Genomic DNA, 23,038 nt, shown 5'->3' with positions numbered 1-23,038 from the left:
TGTACTGGTCACCTCGCCTGCGCTCTCTCCGCCTGGCGATTGCAGAAGCAGAAGCCAGCAGCAGCGATCCCGCCCTAGCTAGCTCGCCGCCCTCGTTCACCGCTTACTGCCGGCGGGATGATCCCGTTCAACCCCGCGGTCGCCGCGGAGGTGCGCGCCCTGATCCAGGGCGCCGAGGACTCCACCTTCGATCCCATATATCGCGAGCTCTCCCAGGTAATACTCCAGCATCAGTTGCCTACCCCAACCGTAGACAAGCTGTCCGTGTTTCGTTAAGGTCGAGCGCGCGTTGCACGACCGATTCGCAATTTGCTTGTCAGGATCCAGCAAACGATCTGCACATGGTTGATCCCGTGCTTAGAAATAATTCTAGTGTCAGGATTAATCTAGGGTTTCTGTACAATCTGCCCACTGTCGATCCAATGTTTAGAAATGCCATTAACGTTGTGGGTAATGTATGGTTTTTGAGGATTTAGCTGCCATAATCTCCTTTTTAACATGAACGTGTATCCTTGTTTGCTCTAACTCTGAACACACTCTTGGCATGTTTCTTACTAATTATTAGTATTGTTTCAGCTTGTGGATTGTAGCCCTGATGGGTGCGTTTTGTTGCTTCAAGTTTGTGTGGATGAAATGCTCTTGAACATTGGTGGGGCAAAGAACCACCAATTGAAACATGATCTTGTAGCCACCATCTTCAGATATTGTGTGGATAAACCCTACTTCAGCACCAGTTTCTGTGAAGCATTGAGGGCAATACCTGTCAGCGATGGGTTCCTTGAAACACTGTCCAATGAACTTGAGTTATCTGCAGCTGAGAGGGTTGGAGTTGGACTTGCTCTCTCAGATTCTGAGAATCCAGACTTGAACCTGGAAGGTAAATACTTGGATTTTGGAAAGTTTTTTTTATTAGATTAGAAATAGATTTGCTTTGTGAACTATTAATTCACTTCCTTGATATGCTTATCTGATTCTTCCTATGCAGGGAGAAAATTTGTAATTGCTCAAATTGAGGAGTTATGCTCAAACCATGCTCATTCTGTATCAAATGAATGGATCCAGGAGATTGTTGTGTTTCTTCTTCGGACTGAAGGCCTCTCAAAGCATATGAACTCCTTTACTAAGATTATTTCCCTATTAAATGTTGAAGAGGGGCCATTCTATTTTCCTGTTCCACTTCAGCAAGCCAACAGTGATCAAGCAAATTCTTTGAGGTTTTCAGAGTTGCCTCATTTATATATGTCTGTTCCATGTATCAGGTTGCTTTATTCACACATTTTTCTTTGCTTTCTTTGTGTTGTACAGATATACAGAGATGTGCATTGGTAGCTCAGATGATGATTTTGACTCCCTTCTATCTGAAATTGGAAAACAAATAAGCCTGCCTGATATCATCAGTGAACTGGGATATGGATGTACTTCTGATACTACTCATTGTAAAGAAATGTTATCACTCCTTGAGCCTCTTGATGATATGGGAATCTCTAAGTTACTAGGGGCGGTTGTTTGCACTCGTATTGGTGTTGGAGAAGCTCAAAATACATATTCAATATTCCTTTCGGCTTTTGGGAACAACCAAACAATTGACTCATCTCAGTTGACTGCATGGGATATTGATGTCCTTGTGGATTCAATCAATGAAATTGTGAGACTTCACTATTGTTGTTTTTGGTGCTCATTTTTTTTTCCATTTCTTTCTTTTACAGTACTTGCAAACTGCAGGCACCTGGAACTAACTGGACGCATGTAATAGAAAGTCTTGATCATGAGGGTTTCATTATCCCTGATGAAGCAGCTTTTCGTTTATTGATGTCTATATATTCTCGATCCTGCAAGGTATTTACCATTGTTTCTTGTTCTAGATACTAGATTTCTGAACTGTTCAGCTGACTTGTTCATGGAGTCATGTAGGATCCATTCCCACTTCATGCCATTTGTGGGTCACTGTGGAATAATACAGAAGGACAACTGTCATTCTTGAAACATGCAGTGGCTTTGCCAAATGATACATTTACTTTCGCACATTCTACCAGGAAGATGGTATCTCATCCTAGTATATTGTCAACTTTTGCTTCTTAATAAACATGCACACATATAACATTTGTTGTATTTTTTAGGCTTTTCCAGACTTGGGAAATCACAACCAAGGCAACCAGGCTTGGTACTGTCTTGACCTTCTTGAGGTGTTATGTCAGCTTGCCGAATTTGGCTATGCAAAGCCAGTGCGAGCAATGCTTGATTATCCTCTGATCAATTGTCCTGAAGTGTTACTTCTTGGTGTTAGCCATATCAATGTATGTTTTGAGTCCTTGGTGTCTCAGAATTGATCATATTTGCTAGCTGCATCCTTGAGTAATTCATATTTGTTAACTATCATGAACTCTAATCATCTTTTGCAGACTGTATATAATCTCATCCAGCAGGAAGTGTTGTCATGTGTTTTTCCTTCTGTGGTGAAGAACACCATGCACAGCAGTCTTATGAACTATCTTTGGCATATCAACCCTTACCTTACTCTTCGAGGATTTGTTGATGCTCATTCTGACATAAGTTGTCTTCTGCGAACGGTTGAGATATGTGAAGACCTAAAGGTAGACGACCCTTATGTAGCGAGTTGGCTACTGAACAACCTTATCACAATTCCCCTTTGCAAGTTGAATTGTCTCTGTTTTTTCATGTAATTTAACAAGTCCTAACTGGGTAAGCTGATAATATTGTATGCATGTGAATGCTGTCATAAAAAAACTTCAAACTTGTACTTGTCACATGGACCGTTTAAGTTGGAAATATGTTAATGGCAACTCTCATGGTTGCACATGGAGAAGCAAAATGTAAACTATAAACTAGCTAAAGGAATGGTGAGGACTGAGGGTACTATACAAGTCTTAAAGTTTAAACTGTGGATAACATGCATTAACACAAGAATGGATTTGATAATACATTTCACACTAGAGGCTCCAGCATGGCTTATGAATCGATAATATATATGGTCCAGTTTTCTGTTGAAAGATTGAAAGAAGATGCTTGGTCCACATTGGATCAGCTCATAATACTGAACACTTCACAGAAGCAACCTTGGGCTGTGTTTCGGTTTTGTAGTAGATTAAAGTCCTAAACATCTATTGCAGAATAACAATTAGCCAATTATGTGCTGCTCTGTTTGAACTTTGAAGGTTTTTTTTTCCTTTTCCTTTTCCTTTTTATTTTTCACACTAGCCTTATAATTACAGATTTTTTGTAGGTGGATGTGGCATTCATATTGGCTGTACAAGATAGTTTCTTCTGATATTAACGGATTTAGTTACTGCTTGAACCATAATCCTTTTTCATTTCCCCCTGAAACAGATCTTGGCTACTGTCCTTGATTCCACCCCGTTTGCATTTAGCATTAGACTTGCTACAGCTGCCTTTAGGAAGGACCATAGCCATCTTGAAAAATGGCTATCTGAAAAGTTGAGTGCACAAAGAGTTACCTTTCTTGAGGTAATACACATGACTTTACCAATCATGCTACATAGTCATGAAGATCTTTTCATTTTCTATATGTACTGCTAGTTCTGCTTGGCATTATGATTTACATGCTAGTACTATGCTCCCAGGAATGTGTTCAATTCTTGAAAGAAATTATGATAAACACAAATTATAATGCTGTGGAAGGTGCCATTCAACATCTTCAAGCTACTCTTTCAAATATCTGCTGGGACTCTTGCCCTGTATTTATAAAGGTTTCAGTTATCTTATTTTCATTTGTGCTTTTGTTATGGTCTATGGACTTACTTTTCAAATCAAATGAGTAAACATATGAGCAAATGATGTACGTTTACAGGTTCTTCGTTCTCACTCGGGGCAGCTGCTATCTAACCAACTGGTGGATGAACTAAGGAGAGTTGAATCAATGTATGAATCAAGTAATCGTGGTGATGTAGGAAGGGACATGCCTTCTTCTGATGGAGGTTCTGAAGACATCGAAGCTCAGGCAAATATTTATTTTCAACAGATGTTTGCTGGACAGATAAGCATTGATGCTATGATACAGATGCTTGCACGCTTCAAAGAATCAAAAGACAAGAGGTATTTTTCATTTTTTTCAATTTTCCGTACTTGATCTTTGTTCCGCTTAATCTGTTGCCTATCTCACTCAAAATTGTGTATCATAACAAAACTGCAAAACTAGGTAGCTAATAAAATAACGCTTAATGAGGTGCTGTGCGACTATTCCTTTATATAAGATGTTATGAAAGCTTTATTATATGCATACTATGTTGTGGCTTTAAATTGTTTCTTTTTGGTTTTTGGGCCTTTTGTATATGTACTAATTAATGTTACCACAATCTTCTATTTTTGACATGGTGCTGCTATATATGTAGTTCATTTTTTTCCTAAGGAGTTGCTTTGTACTCCCTCCGTTCCAAAATATAAAACCTTTTGGCTTTTCTAGATACATTGCTTTTGCTATGTATCTAGACCTAGTGTATCTCTAAGTGCACAACAAAGACTACGCATCTAGAAAAGCCAAAGCGTCTTATAATTTGGAATGGATGGAATAGTTGGTTTAGCCATTTTGTCCTCATTGGCACATGCCTAGGGTTCTGCATGTGAGTGGCGGAACTGGTGGCCTAGTGCCCTTTTCATTATCTGTATACACCTAAAAAGACTTAACATCATCATCTAACCGGTGTTACCAAATCTTAATCCCTGCTTACGCATTTACGTCCAATATGAATCATCCTCCACTCGGAACTCACGCGTCCGCGTCCTACCCGGTTCTAATACGAAGACCGAATGCACGTGTCCGCGTCCGATACGAAGTCCTTGAAGCTCATGCGTCCTCGTCCGATTATTGAAGTTCAGTTCAAAAAATCATGACCTTGGTGCAACACACGGGCATATATCAAGTGACTTCTTTATTTGCATGCAGTCATTTTTTTTGAACGTGTTTGCATGCACAGTCATGTAAATTACCTGTTTCAGTTACATTCTGGAAGCAACCACCAACATCTTTTGTTTCTTTCACCTTTTGTCCGCAATGAATTGTTTTAATGTTGAATTCTGTCTATTCTGTTTGTTACTTGCTGATGTCTTTATTTGATAATATTATGGGTAAACAGGGAGCTATCAATTTTCAACTGCATGATCTCAAATTTGTTTGAAGAATACAAGTTCTTCCCAAAGTATCCAGATGCACAACTTAAATTAGCTGCTGTGCTTTTTGGTAAGTGTTGGCTTTTCTTGTTTTCTGTTCCTAAGTATATACAGAAACACATTTGCCTTGGACAATACATTATTTACTAATAGTTGCAATGTATTCCAATTCCAGCATGTTGTTGTCTACTAGAGCTTTGCCTTTTGCTTACCAAGCCTTCTGACATCTTCCCGTGTTTTTTTATGCAAAGCTGTAGTTTGGTCTTGGTTCATTGTGACTCTTTTTTGGTTTAATATTTGGGAAAATAGTGTGGCAGTTATGACTTATGAGAGAGACATGAGTTAGGTGGTTTCAATTTTTTTTCATGACTCTGGTTTCTTTTCAATACACATTTTGATCTTGTGGAAGAAATATTTGTGTCCCACACGCATGCTTTGCTTTTATCTGGGTTGTCTAAGTTGGATGATATTTGGCAGCATTGTTCAAATGACCAGGCTACCATCTCCTTTGATTCTGTTTTGCTATGTATCTGTGTTTACCAAGTCTCTGAGTAGCGCACTGAAGTCATTATCTGCTTAAGTAAGCTGATTCTATTTTTCTGTTTGGATATAGGCTCTGTCATAAAACATCAACTTGTGGCCCACCTGGCACTTGGAATTGCTCTACGCGGTGTTCTTGATGCCCTGCGTAAATCCATTGATTCAAAGGTTTGTCTATGGTTGTTTTCTTTCAGTTGTATGTACTCTCCCCCATTACATCTGATTGCATGATGGTTGCAGATGTTTATGTTTGGTACAACAGCATTGGAGCAGTTTATGGATCGAGTAATTGAGTGGCCACAATATTGCAATCATATACTGCAGATTTCACATCTTCGTGGGACACATGCTGAGTTAGTTTCTGCTATCGAGCAAGCACTTGCCAAGATATCGTTGAGTCAAAATGAGCCCAATTTGAGCCCCATGCTTCCTGTGGATCAGCGAGGTTCTGGTTCACAGTCTATTGAAAACATAGAGGTACACTCACATCCATTAGGTCAAGAAGGAAACATTCAACTGGTTGTAGTAACAGAAGCTTGTTTGTACATGTTTTTTTGCCACTTCTCTAAGAAGGTTATTCATGTACAACATCACCTATTCCTTTTTTCTGAAACAAATCCTTCGTGTATGTAGTCTTCTGAAGCACCATGGCAGTTCATAAATTCAACTCCAACACAACTAGATAGGACAATTTCTTCCTTTGCATTGCAACAGAAGAATCAGGGATTTCTCGAGGAGAGGTCCAAAGGCTCTACTAGTACCAGTCAAACAAAAACCATCATGGCTATTGGTCAACCTCCTCTCACTTCAATTAGTGATTTGGGTGTCAATTCAAAGGTATTGTACATGATGTTATATTTCCATGTTGTGTGATGCTTGACAAACGTAGAAATCTGTATTATGTACTTTTGCATCTCTTGAATATTCAGTTTAACGCTATGTTTTAATTAATTGTTGCAAAATCTGAACATGTGCAGACTACTGTGTCACTGTCGGCTCAAGCTTCACCCCATCATTCTAGCAGCGCATCAGCTCTTTCACAATCTTCTGGTTTTCTACGATCTAGAACTTCAGCTCCAGCAGGTTATTTCCACACTCAAATAGAGTAAATATTAACCAGGATTGTGGTAGCTAACTGTAGTTATTTCTGCTCTTAATATTTGGCTAGATTTGTGACTTGTCCCATTGTTTTGCAGGCATTCTTCGACAACCTTCCTACACTACAGGATTTGGATCTGCTTTAAATATCGAGACTCTTGTTGCTGCAGCTGAACAAAGGGATACACCAATTGAGGTTTGTTTAGTTTTTAGGGCGAATTGACACCAGAAGTCTTTGTAAATTTGTGTGGGAACCCTAAAGACTAGAATCTAATTTGAAGACCTAGAGGACACAATAGATCAGGTTTTGAGGGCATCGAGTATAGATTTTATTATTTTATTTGGATCCTTATTCTGTAAGATAGTGCGTAAGTTTTATTTTAGACTAACTTTTCTGTTGCCACCTAGGCCCCACCACCTGAAGTTCAAGACAAAATTTTCTTCATGATCAATAATATTTCCATTTCTAATATGGAGGCTAAGGCAAAAGAGTTTAATGAGGTTTTACAGGAGCATTATTATCCTTGGTTTGCACAATACATGGTTATGAAAAGGTAGACACTGGTGATACAATTGTACTTTTTTTTATTTCAATGCAACAAAGCATGCTCAATTTTAGGATTGTGCACATGTATTTGCAGGGCAAGCATTGAACCGAATTTCCATGACTTATATTTGAAATTCTTCGACAAGGTTAACACAAAATCATTGAATAAGGAAATAATGAAAGCTACATACGAGAACTGCAAGGTCATGTTCACTCATATTTGTCTTTTTATTTTTTGGTCATGCTCTGCTTGAGACTTTTTTTCCCCAACAGGTCTTGTTACGGTCGGATCTTATCAAATCTAGTTCTGAAGAGCGTTCGTTGCTAAAAAATCTTGGTAGCTGGCTTGGAAAATGCACTATAGGTAGGAATCAAACATTACGAGCAAAGGAAATTGACCCAAAAATCTTAATAGTTCAGGTAAATACTTGTATTTAAATCAGTTTCTTTTCTTTGTTCATTCTATAATTTTGTGCCATGCTTGTTTTCGTAATCTGTGTGTTTTGCTGTTAGTTGCTTCATCCAATCTTCTAACTTCTAAACTTTGTTAATTCTGTGCATCTCTTGCTGCATTTCACTTTTGTAATCTGGATTGAATGCTGAATTAAGTAGTGGTGCAATAATGCTTGTCAAGCAGATGAAGCTTTAGCCATAATGCTTCTTCCTGACCTGACATTCAATTTTGATTTCCCCTTTTCAGGCTTATGAAAGGGGGTTGATGATTGCGGTCATTCCGTTTACTTCAAAGGTGCTGCTCTTTATCTTGATCTTATCTTTTTTCCCCTAAGAAAAAAGAAACATAGCCATTATTGTGCTTGTCATTGTGATACTATTATTTTTTTTTCAGATTCTTGAACCTTGCCAATCAAGTATAGCATATCGTCCTCCAAATCCCTGGACGATGGGTATTCTTAGTCTTCTTGTTGAGATATACAATCTACCTAATCTCAAAATGAACCTCAAGTTTGACATTGAGGTTTGTGCATATTCAAAGTTATGGTAATAAGGGATATGTTCTGCTTAAAAGAATGATATCTAATTGTGACTATTTGTTGTTCTAGGTCTTGTTTAAGAATCTTAGTGTGGACATGAAAGATGTAAAACCATCTTCTCTTCTTAAAGATCGGATTCGGCAAGTTGTCGGAAATCCAGATTTTTCAAATAAAGATGTTATTGCATCTCAAACACCTTCAGCAGTGGAGGTCTCTTCCGGTATCGTTCCTTCACTGAACCATGTAGAACTACAACCGGAGATTAATAGCACTTCACGTGCTACAAGCCTTCCAAATATGCTTAGTCAGGTCGGTTCACTTCTCTCATAGTCAGCGAAGATTTCAGCTTTTTGCATTTTCTAATATTTCAATTCACCTAAATTACTTCTGTTGTGCAGTATGCAGCACCTATTCGCCTACCTCCAAACAGTATGGTTGAAGATGATAAGGTTGCTTTAATCATGCCTGAACAAGTTAGCTCTCACAGTCTGACCCAGGTTGCACCACCTCAAACACCATCACCGTCCCCATTTTCTTTGAGTCAGGTTGAGACTCGTTGCTCCCATAAACTTCTCCCTTTCTTTAATTTCATTATTTCTGTACTTATTCGTTAATGGATTCTTTACAGCTTATGGCAGCAATTCCACGTGCTGATATATATTTCAGAATCAATGAAAAGCTTAACTCACTTGGCCCACAATTGCAGTATAGCAAGTACGTTTTTCTCTTTATAAGGTTACCGTACACTATAGTTTCTTTTAATCATCTGACAACACTCTTGATCTTCATAGAATCATGGATGTGGCATTAGATAAGGCTATTAAGGAGATTATAGCTCCTGTTATTCAAAGAAGTGTTACAATTGCTAGCCGAACCACCAAGGAACTTATTGTAAAGGTAAACATATTGTAATATTTCAGCAATTGTCGATCGGCAATCGGCATAGATATTTGTATTACTGGCGGATTTATTTGTAATAGACTACATTTACTTTCCTGTAGGATTATGCAATGGAATCTGATGATGGTACCATTTCTCGCTCTGCACATTTGATGGTTAGTACATTAGCAGGAAGTTTGGCCCATGTTACTTCCAAGGTATTTATTCTTAATTCTTATTTGATTTGGTCACATATCTTTTTAGGATAATAGGACATCCAAGCCATGCTTAAGTTCAGCTCTTGCTCTATTTTCAACTTGATTAGATGTTCTGGTTGGATATCATCTACAAAGGATTAAATTCAATTCTTTCGTTTCTATTGCAGGAGCCTCTTCGTGTTGCTTTGTTATCTCATCTTCGAAGTCTTGTTCAGAACCTGATTAGCAATAGTGAAACCACTGAACAAATTAGTCACATCCTTGTTAATGATAATCTGGATCTTGGATGTGCTCTAACAGAGACTGTGGCAACACGCAAGGTGCCTCTTTGACATTTTTTTTGTGCCTTTTGGCAATGTGCATATTCTTTTTCTAAAAACTTTTATAAGTTCTATTTATTTGGTAATTTCTTACATATATTATATTCTATGATGGCAATAATGGCATAAGGTAAGCTATGAGATTTGCAGAATCACAGTGCCAGTGGTATTATTGCAGGCTATAGAGATGATTGATGGAGACATAAAGCAAGCTTTTGCACAACTCAGGAGACAAAAGGAACTACAAGGCTCAGCTTATTATGATGTTTCTTCTTACACTCAAGGTCTTACACGTGTCCCTGATGTACTGCGTCCTAAGCCTTCTGGTAATTTGTCTGCTGTCCAACGACGAGTATACGAGGTGAAATAGCATCATGAATTTCATCATTTTCAGTCAATTTTCATTTCCAACACCTGCATCTTATTTTGATGTCAATTTCAGGACTTCATGACTATGTGGCATAGCCAGAGTAGTCAAAATGCTGGTGCAACAACTTCTGCTACAACAGGGGTCATTGCCCCAACCGAATCCAGTACTGCTTCAGTTCATGGACCAATTTTAGCACCATCAGCCTCCAGTAGTTTCTCAACTCTCCAATTTGCTGCATTCACATCTGCAAATCATTCAACAGAACTAATACCTGACAAGATAGATCCTGGTGCTCCACAACTTTTAAGGTAAGGATGAGGACTTCCCTCTTTTGTCTTACTTGTACATTGATTGAAGCACCTTGCTCTGATGTATTATATTTTTCCATGATAATGTTTCTGCTCAAATTAGTATGACTGACAGTTCTGGCCAAGCTCGTGGAATCACAAATGTTGCATCGATTTTTCCTCCTATGGCCTCTGGTGACCTTCTAGTGGGTGAACTAGCAACTGCAACTAAGGTTAGTAACTTATAGTCTTGTGTTCACTGAAGTAAACTGGAGAGTGTTTGATTAAAGAGTACTCTTGATTAAACATTGCACAACTATGCTCTCAGGATATAGGTTCTGCAATATCACCTTCACCCACAGTTGCTATTGATCGTCTAGGATCTGCTTTTCCAGAACTGCTGAATACTGGTGATGCATTGGACAGATATGAACATGTTTGGCAGAAGGTAATATTATTTTGTACATTGGGAAATAACTGTATTGGATCCAGTAGTATCATAGAGGAACAGCATGATCTATGCCATTATGTCAGGTACTAAATTAAATTAACATAAAAATGGAGTAACTTCCTGTAATGTCTGTCCATGTTATCTGCTATAGTTCGAAACCTTGCATGTGGATTTTAGTGTCATTTCTTCTTTGGCATATGCAAATAATCTTCAACTGCAAATCACGATACTATTAGACCTTGTTAAGTTCACTTTATTGGTTTCTGCTCTAGATGCCAACTGTGTTAATGTCTGGTACACATTTTGGGCAACAGTATTGTTGATCAGTTTCCCCATTCTCTGTATCTTTCAGCTCGAAACCTTGATTGCAAACAATGGGAAAGAGGTGGAAATTCAGGTCAGCCTGCTGGCTACATATTTGAATGTTTCTTACTAGGGTTTCATGTTTTCATTATTTTTATTTCTTATATTGTTAGGCTAGATACATTTTCTCATAAATTAATTCTTTCTTGACAAAGTGGCATCTATGACTGTTGTTGTGTTTAGTCTGTTATCGCCGAAGTTCCTGATATCTTGTGCAGATGTGTGAGTCGAGATGAAGCTGCGTTAGCAGTTGCACAGAAGGTTTGTCATCAGTTATGTTACACGTTCTTCTGTTCCATTATTCTCTCTTTCCTTGAGTTTCTTTCCCTTTGCTGTTTTGGTTGCAGGTTTTCAGAAGTTTGTATGAAAATGCGTCAAAGAGCACTTTTGTCACTTGGCTTCTAGCAACCCTTGTTGCAGTGCGTGATGTTTACAAACTTGTTGTGAAAGAGTTGACAAGCTGGGTATATTTCTCCACAGTAGTCATCTCCTTTTATTCTAAAGTAAAATTTGATCAATGCCACATCTAGCTTTTTTGTTTGTTTGTAAAGATCTGATTCTATTGCCTTTTCTTCTTGTGATGATCTATTTACTGCTGTAGAAATCGGGATAGTTTTCTCTCTATGCATTGTATTTCAATTTAGTGGTGAGAGACTTTTTTCTCTCTGAATTGGAACACACAGGAGAGATTCATATCTTGTATTGAAGAGAGAAGAGATGGTCCCTTAAAAGACACTTACAAACAATCACTTTAACTCCACTGAGGCTTAGTTTGGGAGGAGAGGGTAGATCCGCGCCCATGGAACAGCAAGCCCCTAAGGGGATTATTGTGGGCCATTGGATCCCCTCGACTGCAGGGGAGATCAACCCTATTCCCTGCTGCTGTTTGGGAGCATCTGACTCCAGGGAAGATCTTACATGTGAATAAAAAAAGATGAATAGAAGGCTAACAAAGCATCCACAGGGACTTGAAAAATACACATAAAAGGCATGCCAAACTCAAGAAAAAAAACGAAAATTTAAAGATCGTAACAAAGATAAAAACATCAGTTACTTGATACAATTACATGCTCTGCATCATAATTGTTGCATACATAAATAAATAAATAAATAAATAAATAGATAGCTAAAAACTCAGTACTCCATACAGTACTTTGCTCTGAACATTAGTCTCAACATGGCATTCTTCAGTCTTTTTCTGAACAATGATGATGTTCTATTACTCCTGAAGCCTCAGGAACTCAAGGAGAGCATGGGACAAACTAACCAATTGCTTAAGGAGACAGATCATGCGTCATCACAGTATATATGTAATTACTAACTAGCATGTTCGTCAAAGTATGTTAACTACGGATACAATGTTGGTGTTGGTTGACTCCACCTCCAGTTTCCCTACATAGCCATAACAACATAACTTGATGCTTAGGATACACATACAAAAACAAAAATGTACTTAGATCTTCTGCTCTTTAAAAAACTCGACCTGCAGGGGGTAAGACAGCCCCCTGGGTATTGCATTCAGTTACCAATTAACAGTGATCCAAAGACTTAACATGATTTATACATGAAAGGTAATAAAATGTAAATAACTGTTAAATTTAACATCCAGCATGTGAAATATGCTTAATCTGTCTAGCCAATGTGGCGGTGTTATTACAGTACAAGCTTATGCACACAGCGACGTCCAGAAGCATGAGCACGGACGGACAACTGGACAAGAAACAAGCTGTTTGCATAACTTAAATTCTTGTTCTAGGAAAGAAACAAGACAATCAAGATGTTAGTACCCAACTCATACATGCACCTGGCAAACTGCGCATGTACATGGAACTCCAGTAACTTATTTAGATAAATCAGGAAATAGGTTTAGTAGAGGATCTGCACAAGGATGAATCATGGCTAGCCCACCACCCAAAAACAAGAAATCTGACTGTTGAACAAAAATGGACTTAAAACACAAGCATTGGTAAACGTAAAAAGAAGTCCTCACACATCTATGATGACAATCTATATTGCAGAGCATTCTGTTAGGTATAAAGTGAATAACAACACAAACATAGGCTGCTTGAAAAATAATACAGCTTTGTACTTATTAGCTCAAGAGTTTATAAAAAAAGACGGACCTGTAGAACCCAGTGGACACAGCTAAGATGTGCAACGTTGGGGCATAACATGATCAGAAATTCAGAATCGATTCTATGCCAAAATCCAGCAGGCTTGAGAGGCCAGGAGGTCCTACTTGATCCAAGAACAGACAAAGACGTATAAACACTGAGATGTGCAATGGGATACATTTCAGCCAAGATAAACAAATTTTCAGCTCCAGTTCCTCTTATAGAAACAATTTTTCTTGTGCGATTCAGGCCAATTCATCTTGATAACATACCACTACCATCTCCAATCTAAGAAAACAAGCATGCTAGAATTGGCACAATGGCCTCAGGTAAGAATCAGCAGATCTTGGAGAGGAACTTGAACTGGATCTTGGAGCTGACCTGGACTGGATCTTGAAGCTAAGGTTGCGGCGGTGTCGATAGTGAGGGGGACCTCGACAGTCGCATATCTAGGACATTATTTTGTGGCATTAGTTTCCACTTCATTGATACTAGACATGATGAGGCATTAGTTTGGAGGTTCAGTTAGTACCCAAGCAAGATACCCTTTGATATTTGTGGCTGATGCTACAGAAAAGTGGGTAGTCGATGAAGATGTTAGCATAGATTAAAGGTGCTAAGTATCTGGAATTTTCTGTGGCTGGAGGTGCCACAGAAACTAAAAGGTGAGTTCTACACAACACTGGTTAGATCTACAACGTTGTTCTAGTATATCCTAGGCCAACATCCAGCAATTAGACCTAAAAATGCTGGTTTTAGCCAACATTAAGGAATTGAACATGTTAACTAGCAGAACCCTAAATGCGCAACTAGTCATTTTGCCCTTTTCGGTTTTATAATGAGTTATGGATGCCTAGGTGTCAGCACTGTGAATCCAACAGACTGCTTTGGATAACTACGATTTTTTTTAGAATTACATAGTACAACGCAGACTCTCACAACGCACGCACACTCACCCCTATGAACACATGTACGCAAACCCTACCCCTATGAGCACGCACACTCACGAGATTTACAAAGTCACCACATGCACCTTGCTGTCTACTGGAACATTGCCTACCACTGAAAGCATAGCGCCGATAAATCCTGGAAAAAATCCAGAAAAATGCGAACACCCATGCCAAGTCGAGGACTTGAACCCGAGTGGGCAGGTTCCACCACAAGGAACCTAACCAGCTAATCTATCCATGTACCATCCACAGTCACCTTCTAAACATTTTCAGTTTCGTTCGTTCTCTTCTGGCTGATATAGTTGCAATCTTGCATACATGATCATACCAACACACATGACATCTTTGGATCTGGAAGGAAGTGGCATGTTTCTATACGTCTAGTGACTTCTAGAGCACTCTTTTCTTGTTCTGCAAAGTAGAATTGTCTGGTGCCATGTTTATTTAGATTTGTTGCAATTTATTTATGTATTTTTTGTTTATTAATTGGACTTCCTATGCAGGTAATATATTCAGATGAAGAGAAGAAATTTAACTTGGAGATAGTTATTGGACTTATTTGTTATGATCTGCTTCATCTTGGGGAGTATAATGCTCATTTGGCAAAGCTTATAGATGGTGGAAGAAACAGTAAGTTTCTGTATGTAGAATTCAAGAATGAAAACAAAAACACCTTGCATAATGAGTAGCTGATATGGGCAGTGCTATGCTTTTTGTCCAAGCCCTTATGGCAAGTTTTGTTCAGAATAAGTCATGGATTTGGAATAACTCAAATCAAGTGATAGATTACCTAGTTAGGAAATAGAGATAGATCAGGTTGATTTCTATAAAAGCATATATTGGTATGCTACATTCCTGTCATCCCTATATATTACTGATCGTGAGGGCGGAGCCGTGGTCGAGGATGCCATGCTGGAGATAGCTATGGTCAACATAGCAGTTGAGGTAGCCGATGTCGAGGCGGCCGCATAGAAGATGCCAACACAGCACACGGTTGTCAAAGTAGACGAAGTAGGTGGGGATGAGACGGCGACGCTGACAACGTGGTTGTGTTGGACAAAGAAGAAGACGCGTCTAACCTGATGGCAGCAGGTTGGGTGGGAGCGGATGCTCGACGCGAGGTGCCTCGCCATCAAGTAGAGCTCCAAGATGGCGATGAAGAGCTGATCAGCAAGACGAAGACCTTGTGCAGACACATGGCGCAGCACAGCCATCGATGCACAGGGGACGATGATGTATATGCAATGGCGAAGAAGACACATGGAGATGCGCAGTTTACTTGGAGTAGTGCATGAGGTTGACTGGCGATGCGTGACTCGGCCCCGATTAGTGATCGGGCAAACCAAAAAGGACACAACAGCAGGGGATTGAGTGTACCCAGCAATGGCCCCTATACTTTAATCTCCTATTTTGGTCTCTCCCATGCACATAGAGAGAAAACAGACTGGGAGAGGAGAGGCAGAGGGGTGGTGTGGTGAGATCTTGAGGCAACAAGGCAGGCAACCCTCGGTCGAGTGGCGCCCCTAGCGACAATGCAAGCTGGCGTGGCTCGTCGCGGTAGCTCAGGGTTGTGCGAGGAGGGCGCAGATTGGCTGGCCGTCACCATTGTGGCTCGGTGTTGGGGTTGACCTGGCCCAAGCCACCATGGTGGCGTGAGATGGGGTGATGCCTAGTGTCCTCCACGGCGAGCGCAGGGAGAGCGACAAGGGGGTGCGGTGTCGCGAGAAGGCCCGATCTACTGCTTGACGAGGAGGATGGTAGCGGGATCAATAGGATCCAGTGCATAAAGGGTGGCACTGTCCCCTGCAGAGATTGCTCTCCCGGGGGTGGGGGTGAGGGATGCGGAAGCTGGCGATGGCTAGGATTGAGCACTTGCTTCTTTTGGTGATTAGCATCATCCACCATCTTCTAGCCTTGTTCAACTCCTTCCTGTGGACCTAGCTCATTCATCTCCATTAAAAGCATTAGTCCACTAGTTATCACTCAATTACCAAAGGCAAACTAGGGCTTTCAATCTCCCCCTTTTTGGTTCATGCAATTCCAAGCTAGCACTTCACACAAGTGTAAATTGCTAACTTGGTTTTGACTTTGTGCTACCTATCCAAGCAAGAAGACCACTTGAAGAGAATTGAATAAGTTTCAGAAAATCCTACTTGGTAGTGTTAACTCCCCCTACATATATGCTAAAATGGTTTGGTTTAAGTTTTGCACAATATGCTAGAATGAAGTTGTGGGAGAATTAGCACTACTAAATGATGCTAAGGTTTTTGAGATAGAAATATACCTTTGTAGCCTGAATACCACATGAAATCTTCATCCTTAGCACCATGGTTAGCTAGACAAGCACAAACACTAGACAGCGTGAGACCAACTCAACATTAAAAACAGACGGTTGTAGCTACTACTTGAAACAACAAACTAAGCTCTAGATACCACTTAGAGACAAGCTGTCGATCTATCTAGCAATCATTTCACGCAAGCATACAAATGCAAGCAAACATATGCATGCACATCTCAAATGCAACAAACAAAGGTTCATGAGCTTGCTCCCCCTACTTGTGTGGTTCCCAAGAGTTTGCTCCCCTTCTATTCTCTAATCTTGCTCTTCATGATATCTCTGTGTCCATCTTCTCCCCCCTTTGTCATCAATTTCCACAAAAGGCACTAAGTTTAGTTGTTCTTGTGCTAGTGTAGATTGTTGTTAGTGTTTACCTTTTGCTCATTAGTATGTGTAGGAGCTCCCTTGTGCTTGCTTGAGTTCTACTTGCTTAGGTTGATTGACCTTGCATTCTAGACTTGTTTAGGTGAGCTCTCAGTAGCTTGACACCCTATTTGCTCTCTTGTTTAGTCCATTGTTAGGGTGCCCGTGTACTTAGTATGAGGGGTGTAGTCGTGGCTAGACCTTTAGTTTAAGTCTGCATTTATTTTGGCTAGCCTTCGCGATCAAGTTTTAGAAACAACTATTCACCCCCCTCTAGTCAACCATCTCGATCCTATAGGATAATAGAGTATATTTTGTAGTTAGGGATATTGTAATCTCATATTGCCATGTGTATTGGGGACAATGGGGAGGTGTCTTGCCCCCCAGGTCTTGTACTCTGTTTGTACCGCTTGAGAGCTCATTGCAATACATCCACACATACCCAATCCTTCCTGCTTTCACCTCTAAACTCATTAAACAATGTACTCATTAAACAATGTATATGCTACTGCATACTTTTTAATATTCTGATCACTGAGTGTGGACTGCATTTGCTTGTCCTCAGAGATGGCAACAGAATTTGCTATATCACTCATCAAGACATTGGTTACCCAAGAATCCAATAGCGTCTCCGAGCTTTTTAGTGTTGTTGATGCCTTATCGAAGGTATTTGGAGTGTATATTTTATGTTTCCCTCGTCTCCTAGTTGGCTTGCAAGTAATGGTAATGTTTGCTGTGTTACAGCTTGCAATCAGGCCTGGGTCACCTGATTCATTACAGCAATTGGTTGAAGTTGCAAGGAGTACCTTCACCAGTACTAATTACGCTGCTTCAAAGGATGAAAAGGTTATTCAATCAAGAGATAAAAAGGTCTGAATATTGATAAATGGTTACTGATGTCCATAGAATGTATGCCCTTTTTGACTTTGGTAAATTGCTCCTGAATGGTGACAGGTTGTATCTGGTCAATCTCTGATGAATAATGAAGATAATGCTGATGGCATTGCTTTTACTAATGCTGCTGATTTTCAGGACAAGGTTTATGGAACACATTTAACTATCTTTTCTTTGAAAATCAGGCAAAATTCATTTTTTTCCCCAAGACTTTGTTTATGATGTTGCATCAATAAGTGTCTTGCTGTTATTAAAGGTGTTGCAAGAATACACTGAATCCGTAATGCCATTTAGTGAGCCTTTGTGGTATTTTTCAAGTACATAAAGAATTTAATAGTTCATTTTGTATTACTGCTACTGTTTTGTAATCAAGATGGTAAATACCATAAATATATTGGTGTATGTATCCTTCAGAATTAATTTGATGTTCTGTTGTTTGATGTAATAATGCTAGTTCTGGTTGCCTGACACAGGTTTAATTAGGATACTCCCTAAAGTACTCTCCACCGAACCTAGTTCTTTTACTATACTGGAGAGCTAATATGCTAATTCGTTGGTGCACAGGTTGCGGTCTTGTTTTCTGAATGGTGTCAAATATGTGACCATCCCACTACCAGTGATTCAGTATATAGCCATCACATTGTGCAGTTGCAACAGAATGGCTTGCTGAAGGGAGATGATTTGACTGACCGTTTTTTCTTTAATCTCACTGTAATTCTTTTACTCTTGTTCTATATTTTACTGATCCACATGATACTTTAGTTCTGATGTTATAAAATTGTCCAGGAACTTGCTATTGCACACGCAGTGTCTGAGCAAGCTATTGCTCCTAGTGGACTATCTCCACAGTCATCCCAGCAACACCAGATTTCTTATTTTTCAATTGATTCATATTCAAAACTTGTGACTTCAGTTGTCAAGGTATATTCAACTCTGTTCTGTTTGTGTGCTTATAACTTTTGGAGTGTAGGTTTCTGTGCATTGGTTATCCTTATAGGCAAATGAGACTTCATGTGCATAATATGTCCTGTTGGAAATAATCCTGTGTCTAGGTGCATAGTCTTTAGTAGTAACTAAATTTTAGCATAGAGTAATGGGATTAGTAGACAGATTTATAGTAGTTAATTTGTGCACTAAGTAGGATATATTCTCAGCCTTTATTTGTAGCTTTCGGCTGTCCATATAATGAAGAAAAATCAGCAAAAACCTGCAACCATTTGACAGCACCAACTACTGTTCATGTGTATGTTTTGCTGCGAGTCCTGGGGAACCTGTTAGTGTGAACCTGTTAGTTACAAACCCTATATCTATGTTTGGGCCTTGCTAGCAGCATGCTAAACTTAATACTACTTTTTTGAACAGTTGAACTGTTAGTGTGAACTGTAAAAAACAGTTAAATGGACCACTGCGAAAAATATTTTTTTAACAGAGAAAATTTCACATGTGAACTCAAATTTCATATGAACAAGTGAAGTGTCGATATATGGGAAAAGTTCTCATGTGAATTCCTGTTTCTTTTGGAAAGACTCCACAAAATTTCATGTTTAATCTTGTCTTGTTTCTAGAAAATGGATTGTGAACTATTCACGTCTAGTTGTGGGGTTATAGGACATCCCTTCCTCTGTACTTAACTGCCTTCCTGGATTAGGTTTACATCTTGTAATTGCTTTATAGATTAAATGACTATAAACGTATGTCAGCATAAAACATTAACCAGTGCTGTTGCTGAACTTTTTTCTTCAAATATATTGCATTAGAGTAGAATTCCCATCATTTCTGTCTTAGTTATTTTATTCACTAAATAATTGCACATAACATGTTTTATAGTTGAGTTTAAGCAAAAGTTTTTTTAATCGATGAGGAAGGGTAAATTTGATGTGGGAAACATGATCTTATTGCTAATGGTTTTTCCTGTTAATATTTAATAATTTGTTTTCTTTCTGCAGTTAGTGGATTTGGGACAAAATAAAGGCAGTCTTCTCCATAAGGTCAGTCGTTACCTGAATTCAGAATTTTTCTGAGGATATATGTTTGGCATTTTGCTTAAAAGGCTCCCTTAATTGTTGTGTGCAGATTTTCTCTGTGACAGCTAGGATCATTCAGAAAGATGCTGAAGAAAAGAAACTTTCTTTCAATCCTCGGCTGTATTTCCGTTTGTTTATAAATTGGTTAAGTGAGCTTACTTCTTCTGACTTTCACCATGATGGCGCTAATTTTCAGGTACACATGTTAAATTGGCATGTATATGTCCTAATTTTATATATGTTAAAGCAGTTTCACATATCCAAAACCTTTTGGACTACCTATCTGGTACCTGACACATGTTTGCCAGGTTTTGAGTACATTTGCAAATGTACTTCATATTCTGCAACCCTTGAGAGTTCCTGCTTGGAGGTTTGTATATTGTTTTAATCCCACTTGGCAATTTCCTGAAATCTTTGACTTCCTACTTGCTTTGATGTTTAATGCTTTCCTTTTTGTTGAACAAATAGTTGCCATTGCATGTTTCATTTACACTAATATTTTCCAATGCCTAGTGTCAGAATTTTTTTTTTCTAATGTGTAATATCACTTCAACATTTATTTATTTGCACAATGGTCTTGAAGAAATGACAATTAGTTTTTGAAGAAATTACATGGTTGCATGATACATCACTATACTGTTTTATTGCTTGTTAACTAATTACATTTTCCATATAGTTTTGCCTGGCTTGAATTGGTGAGCCATCGATGCTTCATGCCAAAGTTATTAATGTGCAATTTGCAAAAAGGCTGGCCATTTTTCCAGAGGTTGCTTGTCGATTTGTTCAAATTCATGGAGCCATACCTAAGAAATGCTGAATTGGGACAACCTGTAAGTTTCCTGCATTTTTAGTTATTTGTCCAACTATTATTTGCTGGAGTCTGATTTTCTTTGTTCTTCTTTTGTAGATTCTCCTTCTGTACAAAGGAACATTAAGAGTGCTACTTGTGCTATTGCATGACTTCCCTGAATTTCTTTGTGACTATCACTTCAGTTTCTGTGATGTGATTCCCCCAAGCTGCATTCAAATGCGTAATGTTATTCTTAGTGCTTTCCCACGTAATATGAGACTTCCAGATCCCTCCACTCCTAACCTAAAGGTATTGCTTTGTGCTTCCATGCCTCTAGTCATATGCTTATAGATGTCTGATCAATCCAGTTCTTTCTTGTAACATAGATTGATCTGCTAGCGGAAATTTCAATAGTTCCTCGAATCATGACTGATGTGGATGGTGCTTTGAAGGCAAAGCAAATGAAGACTCAGATTGATGAATACCTAAAGGTGAATGGCAACATTCTGTACTTTTGTGTTTTATATATGCTTATCATGCTTCTGTATCTCACTGGTGCAAGGCCGATAAAGACACCTTCAAAATTATCTAAGTTTAGTGGAAGCCTTCTTTTCAGCATCCATCAGAATGCTTTTCTAATTATAAGGATGGAGTAGATAACATTATGTTCTCTCATTTGCATCTGTGCAGAGACCAGAAGGTTCCCTCTTTTTAACCGATCTAAAGCAGAAGTTGTTATTAACACAAAATGAAGCAAACATTGCTGGGACTCGTTACAATGTCCCTCTAGTTAATTCACTTGTCCTTTACGTTGGCATGCAGGTCAGCTGTGAAAACCTTTGTTTACTTATCATGTTTCTTTTTTAATATATTTTGTTGTAGGTAATAGTTACTTTTTCTCCAGTATTTATTATCCTACAAGCAAGCAAACAAATAACTTCACTGTGTTATCTATCATGTTACTCTTGGTATTATACAAAGTATGTGTATACAAAGTACCCTAAAAATTATCCCGTCCGTTTCCAATTATAAGTTCTGGCTTTTCTAGATACATAGTAAAAGCTATGTATCTGGAATAACCGGATCGACTTACAATTTAGAATGGATGGGTATAAGGCCAAAATGACTTGCAATTTGGAATGGAGGGAGCAAGTTTTTGTCCTAAATTTGTATGTAATTTGAATATGTCTTGGTAAAAATTTATAAAATTTGACTTTTCCTGTGCAAAATACGATTATCATTCTGGACAAGAGAATATTTTGTTTCCTCAAGTTGAGTGCCACTTAAGTATATTTCAGGACTATAAGCTGGTAGAATTTATAAATGCAGGCTGTGCAACAGTTGCAGCAAAACAAGGTGAATGCATCAGCACCAGCACAAATTAACCAAAGTCAAATGGATATATTCCAAATTGAAACAGCTACTGAGATGTTCAGAAACCTTGTAATGACTATGGACACAGAAGGTCGCTACCTTATTCTCAATGCGATTGCTAACCAGCTTCGCTATCCAAATAGCCATACCCACTACTTTTCCTTCATCATTCTGTACTTGTTTGCTGAGGCAACACAGGTATATAAGCCTCCAGACCCTTCACTCCTTTTCAATTGAATTTTTCAGCGTCATTTGCATCCATGAAATCTCTTTTTGACGAAGTTATCAATTGAAACACAGGAAATTGTCCAAGAGCAGATAACAAGGGTTCTTCTGGAAAGGTTAATTGTCAATCGGCCGCATCCTTGGGGATTACTCATTACTTTCATTGAGCTTATAAAGGTATGCTACCTTGACTTCACGAAACGCATAAACATAAGTGACTTGAATAAAAAAAGGAGTGTGTTTTTGCAGAACCCACGCTACAGCTTCTGGACTCGATCCTTTACACACTGTGCTCCTGAGATAGAGAAGCTTTTTGAGTCGGTTGCAAGGTCCTGTGGAGGTAAAGGCGCGGACGATGGAATGGGTCTAGCGGACGGAGGCCACTAGGGGAACATGCCTAGCATCGACGAAAGCATCAGATGTGGTTTTGCTGATATTGTATATAGATTAGAGTAGGACCTGGGTGGTTTGCTTTGGATGTAAGATGGGCTTGTGCTATGCTGGAAGTTGAGGCTATCTCTTTCTCTCTATAACACAAAAGTCAGGAGAAACCGTGGGCAATGGATCAGGCAACATGGCTGTTAGCCTGCTAATCGTTTAGACCCTGCAAGCTCGCAATATCGACCGTTCGATTTGGGTCATCATGGGTCTATCATATTTGGGTCATCATGGAATAACTAGGTCCAAAAGATTTGTCTCGCGATTTACAGTCAAACTGTGAACTTAGTTATTTTTTATTTATATTTAATGTTTCATGCA

At 39.0% G+C, this 23,038-nt stretch overlaps 1 protein-coding gene across 4 annotated transcripts; it reads left to right on the top strand.

Annotated features, from left to right (window-relative positions):
• LOC8058085 (CCR4-NOT transcription complex subunit 1) lies at nucleotides 1–23,038 on the top strand. Of its 4 annotated transcripts, none has more exons than XM_021454994.1 (51): nucleotides 4–216; nucleotides 577–877; nucleotides 986–1,214; nucleotides 1,306–1,645; nucleotides 1,723–1,836; nucleotides 1,912–2,040; nucleotides 2,118–2,294; nucleotides 2,400–2,591; nucleotides 3,346–3,483; nucleotides 3,600–3,725; nucleotides 3,827–4,071; nucleotides 5,109–5,212; nucleotides 5,756–5,850; nucleotides 5,923–6,159; nucleotides 6,316–6,519; nucleotides 6,660–6,765; nucleotides 6,879–6,976; nucleotides 7,189–7,334; nucleotides 7,422–7,530; nucleotides 7,601–7,747; nucleotides 8,028–8,075; nucleotides 8,175–8,303; nucleotides 8,389–8,628; nucleotides 8,718–8,864; nucleotides 8,948–9,033; nucleotides 9,111–9,216; nucleotides 9,321–9,416; nucleotides 9,584–9,736; nucleotides 9,915–10,097; nucleotides 10,179–10,414; nucleotides 10,530–10,626; nucleotides 10,722–10,841; nucleotides 11,197–11,241; nucleotides 11,391–11,468; nucleotides 11,555–11,671; nucleotides 14,775–14,901; nucleotides 17,538–17,638; nucleotides 17,717–17,842; nucleotides 17,927–18,010; nucleotides 18,431–18,577; nucleotides 18,653–18,787; nucleotides 19,813–19,854; nucleotides 19,940–20,086; nucleotides 20,199–20,260; nucleotides 20,567–20,720; nucleotides 20,798–20,989; nucleotides 21,067–21,171; nucleotides 21,371–21,502; nucleotides 22,010–22,252; nucleotides 22,355–22,456; nucleotides 22,529–23,022. In XM_021454994.1, the coding sequence occupies exons 1-51, from the start codon at nucleotides 118–120 to the stop codon at nucleotides 22,664–22,666; spliced, it is 7,254 nt and encodes a 2,417-aa protein (XP_021310669.1). In that variant the 5' UTR covers nucleotides 4–117; the 3' UTR covers nucleotides 22,667–23,022. The 4 variants fall into 4 exon arrangements, 3 of the variants coding, with proteins under 3 accessions (XP_021310669.1, XP_021310665.1, XP_021310673.1); XM_021454990.1 differs by having other exon boundaries at nucleotides 5–216; nucleotides 10,518–10,626; nucleotides 22,529–23,038; XM_021454998.1 differs by lacking the exon at nucleotides 3,600–3,725 and having other exon boundaries at nucleotides 5–216; nucleotides 10,518–10,626.

This window comes from Sorghum bicolor, chromosome 1, assembly GCF_000003195.3.
Source record: "Sorghum bicolor cultivar BTx623 chromosome 1, Sorghum_bicolor_NCBIv3, whole genome shotgun sequence".
NCBI lineage: Eukaryota > Viridiplantae > Streptophyta > Magnoliopsida > Poales > Poaceae > Sorghum > Sorghum bicolor.
Note: the sequence above shows the minus strand (reverse complement) of the source record. Positions and strands in the feature narration are given on the sequence as shown.

Bases quoted from the DNA above. Each gene is read 5' to 3' on its own strand.
- LOC8058085 (XM_021454990.1), top strand. From the start codon at position 118: ATGATCCCGTTCAACCCCGCGGTCGCCGCGGAGGTGCGCGCCCTGATC. The intron at 5,851-5,922 runs GTTTGTCTATGG...TGATGGTTGCAG, and splicing joins GTAAATCCATTGATTCAAAG to ATGTTTATGTTTGGTACAAC. The intron at 20,087-20,198 runs GTACACATGTTA...CATGTTTGCCAG, and splicing joins ATGATGGCGCTAATTTTCAG to GTTTTGAGTACATTTGCAAA.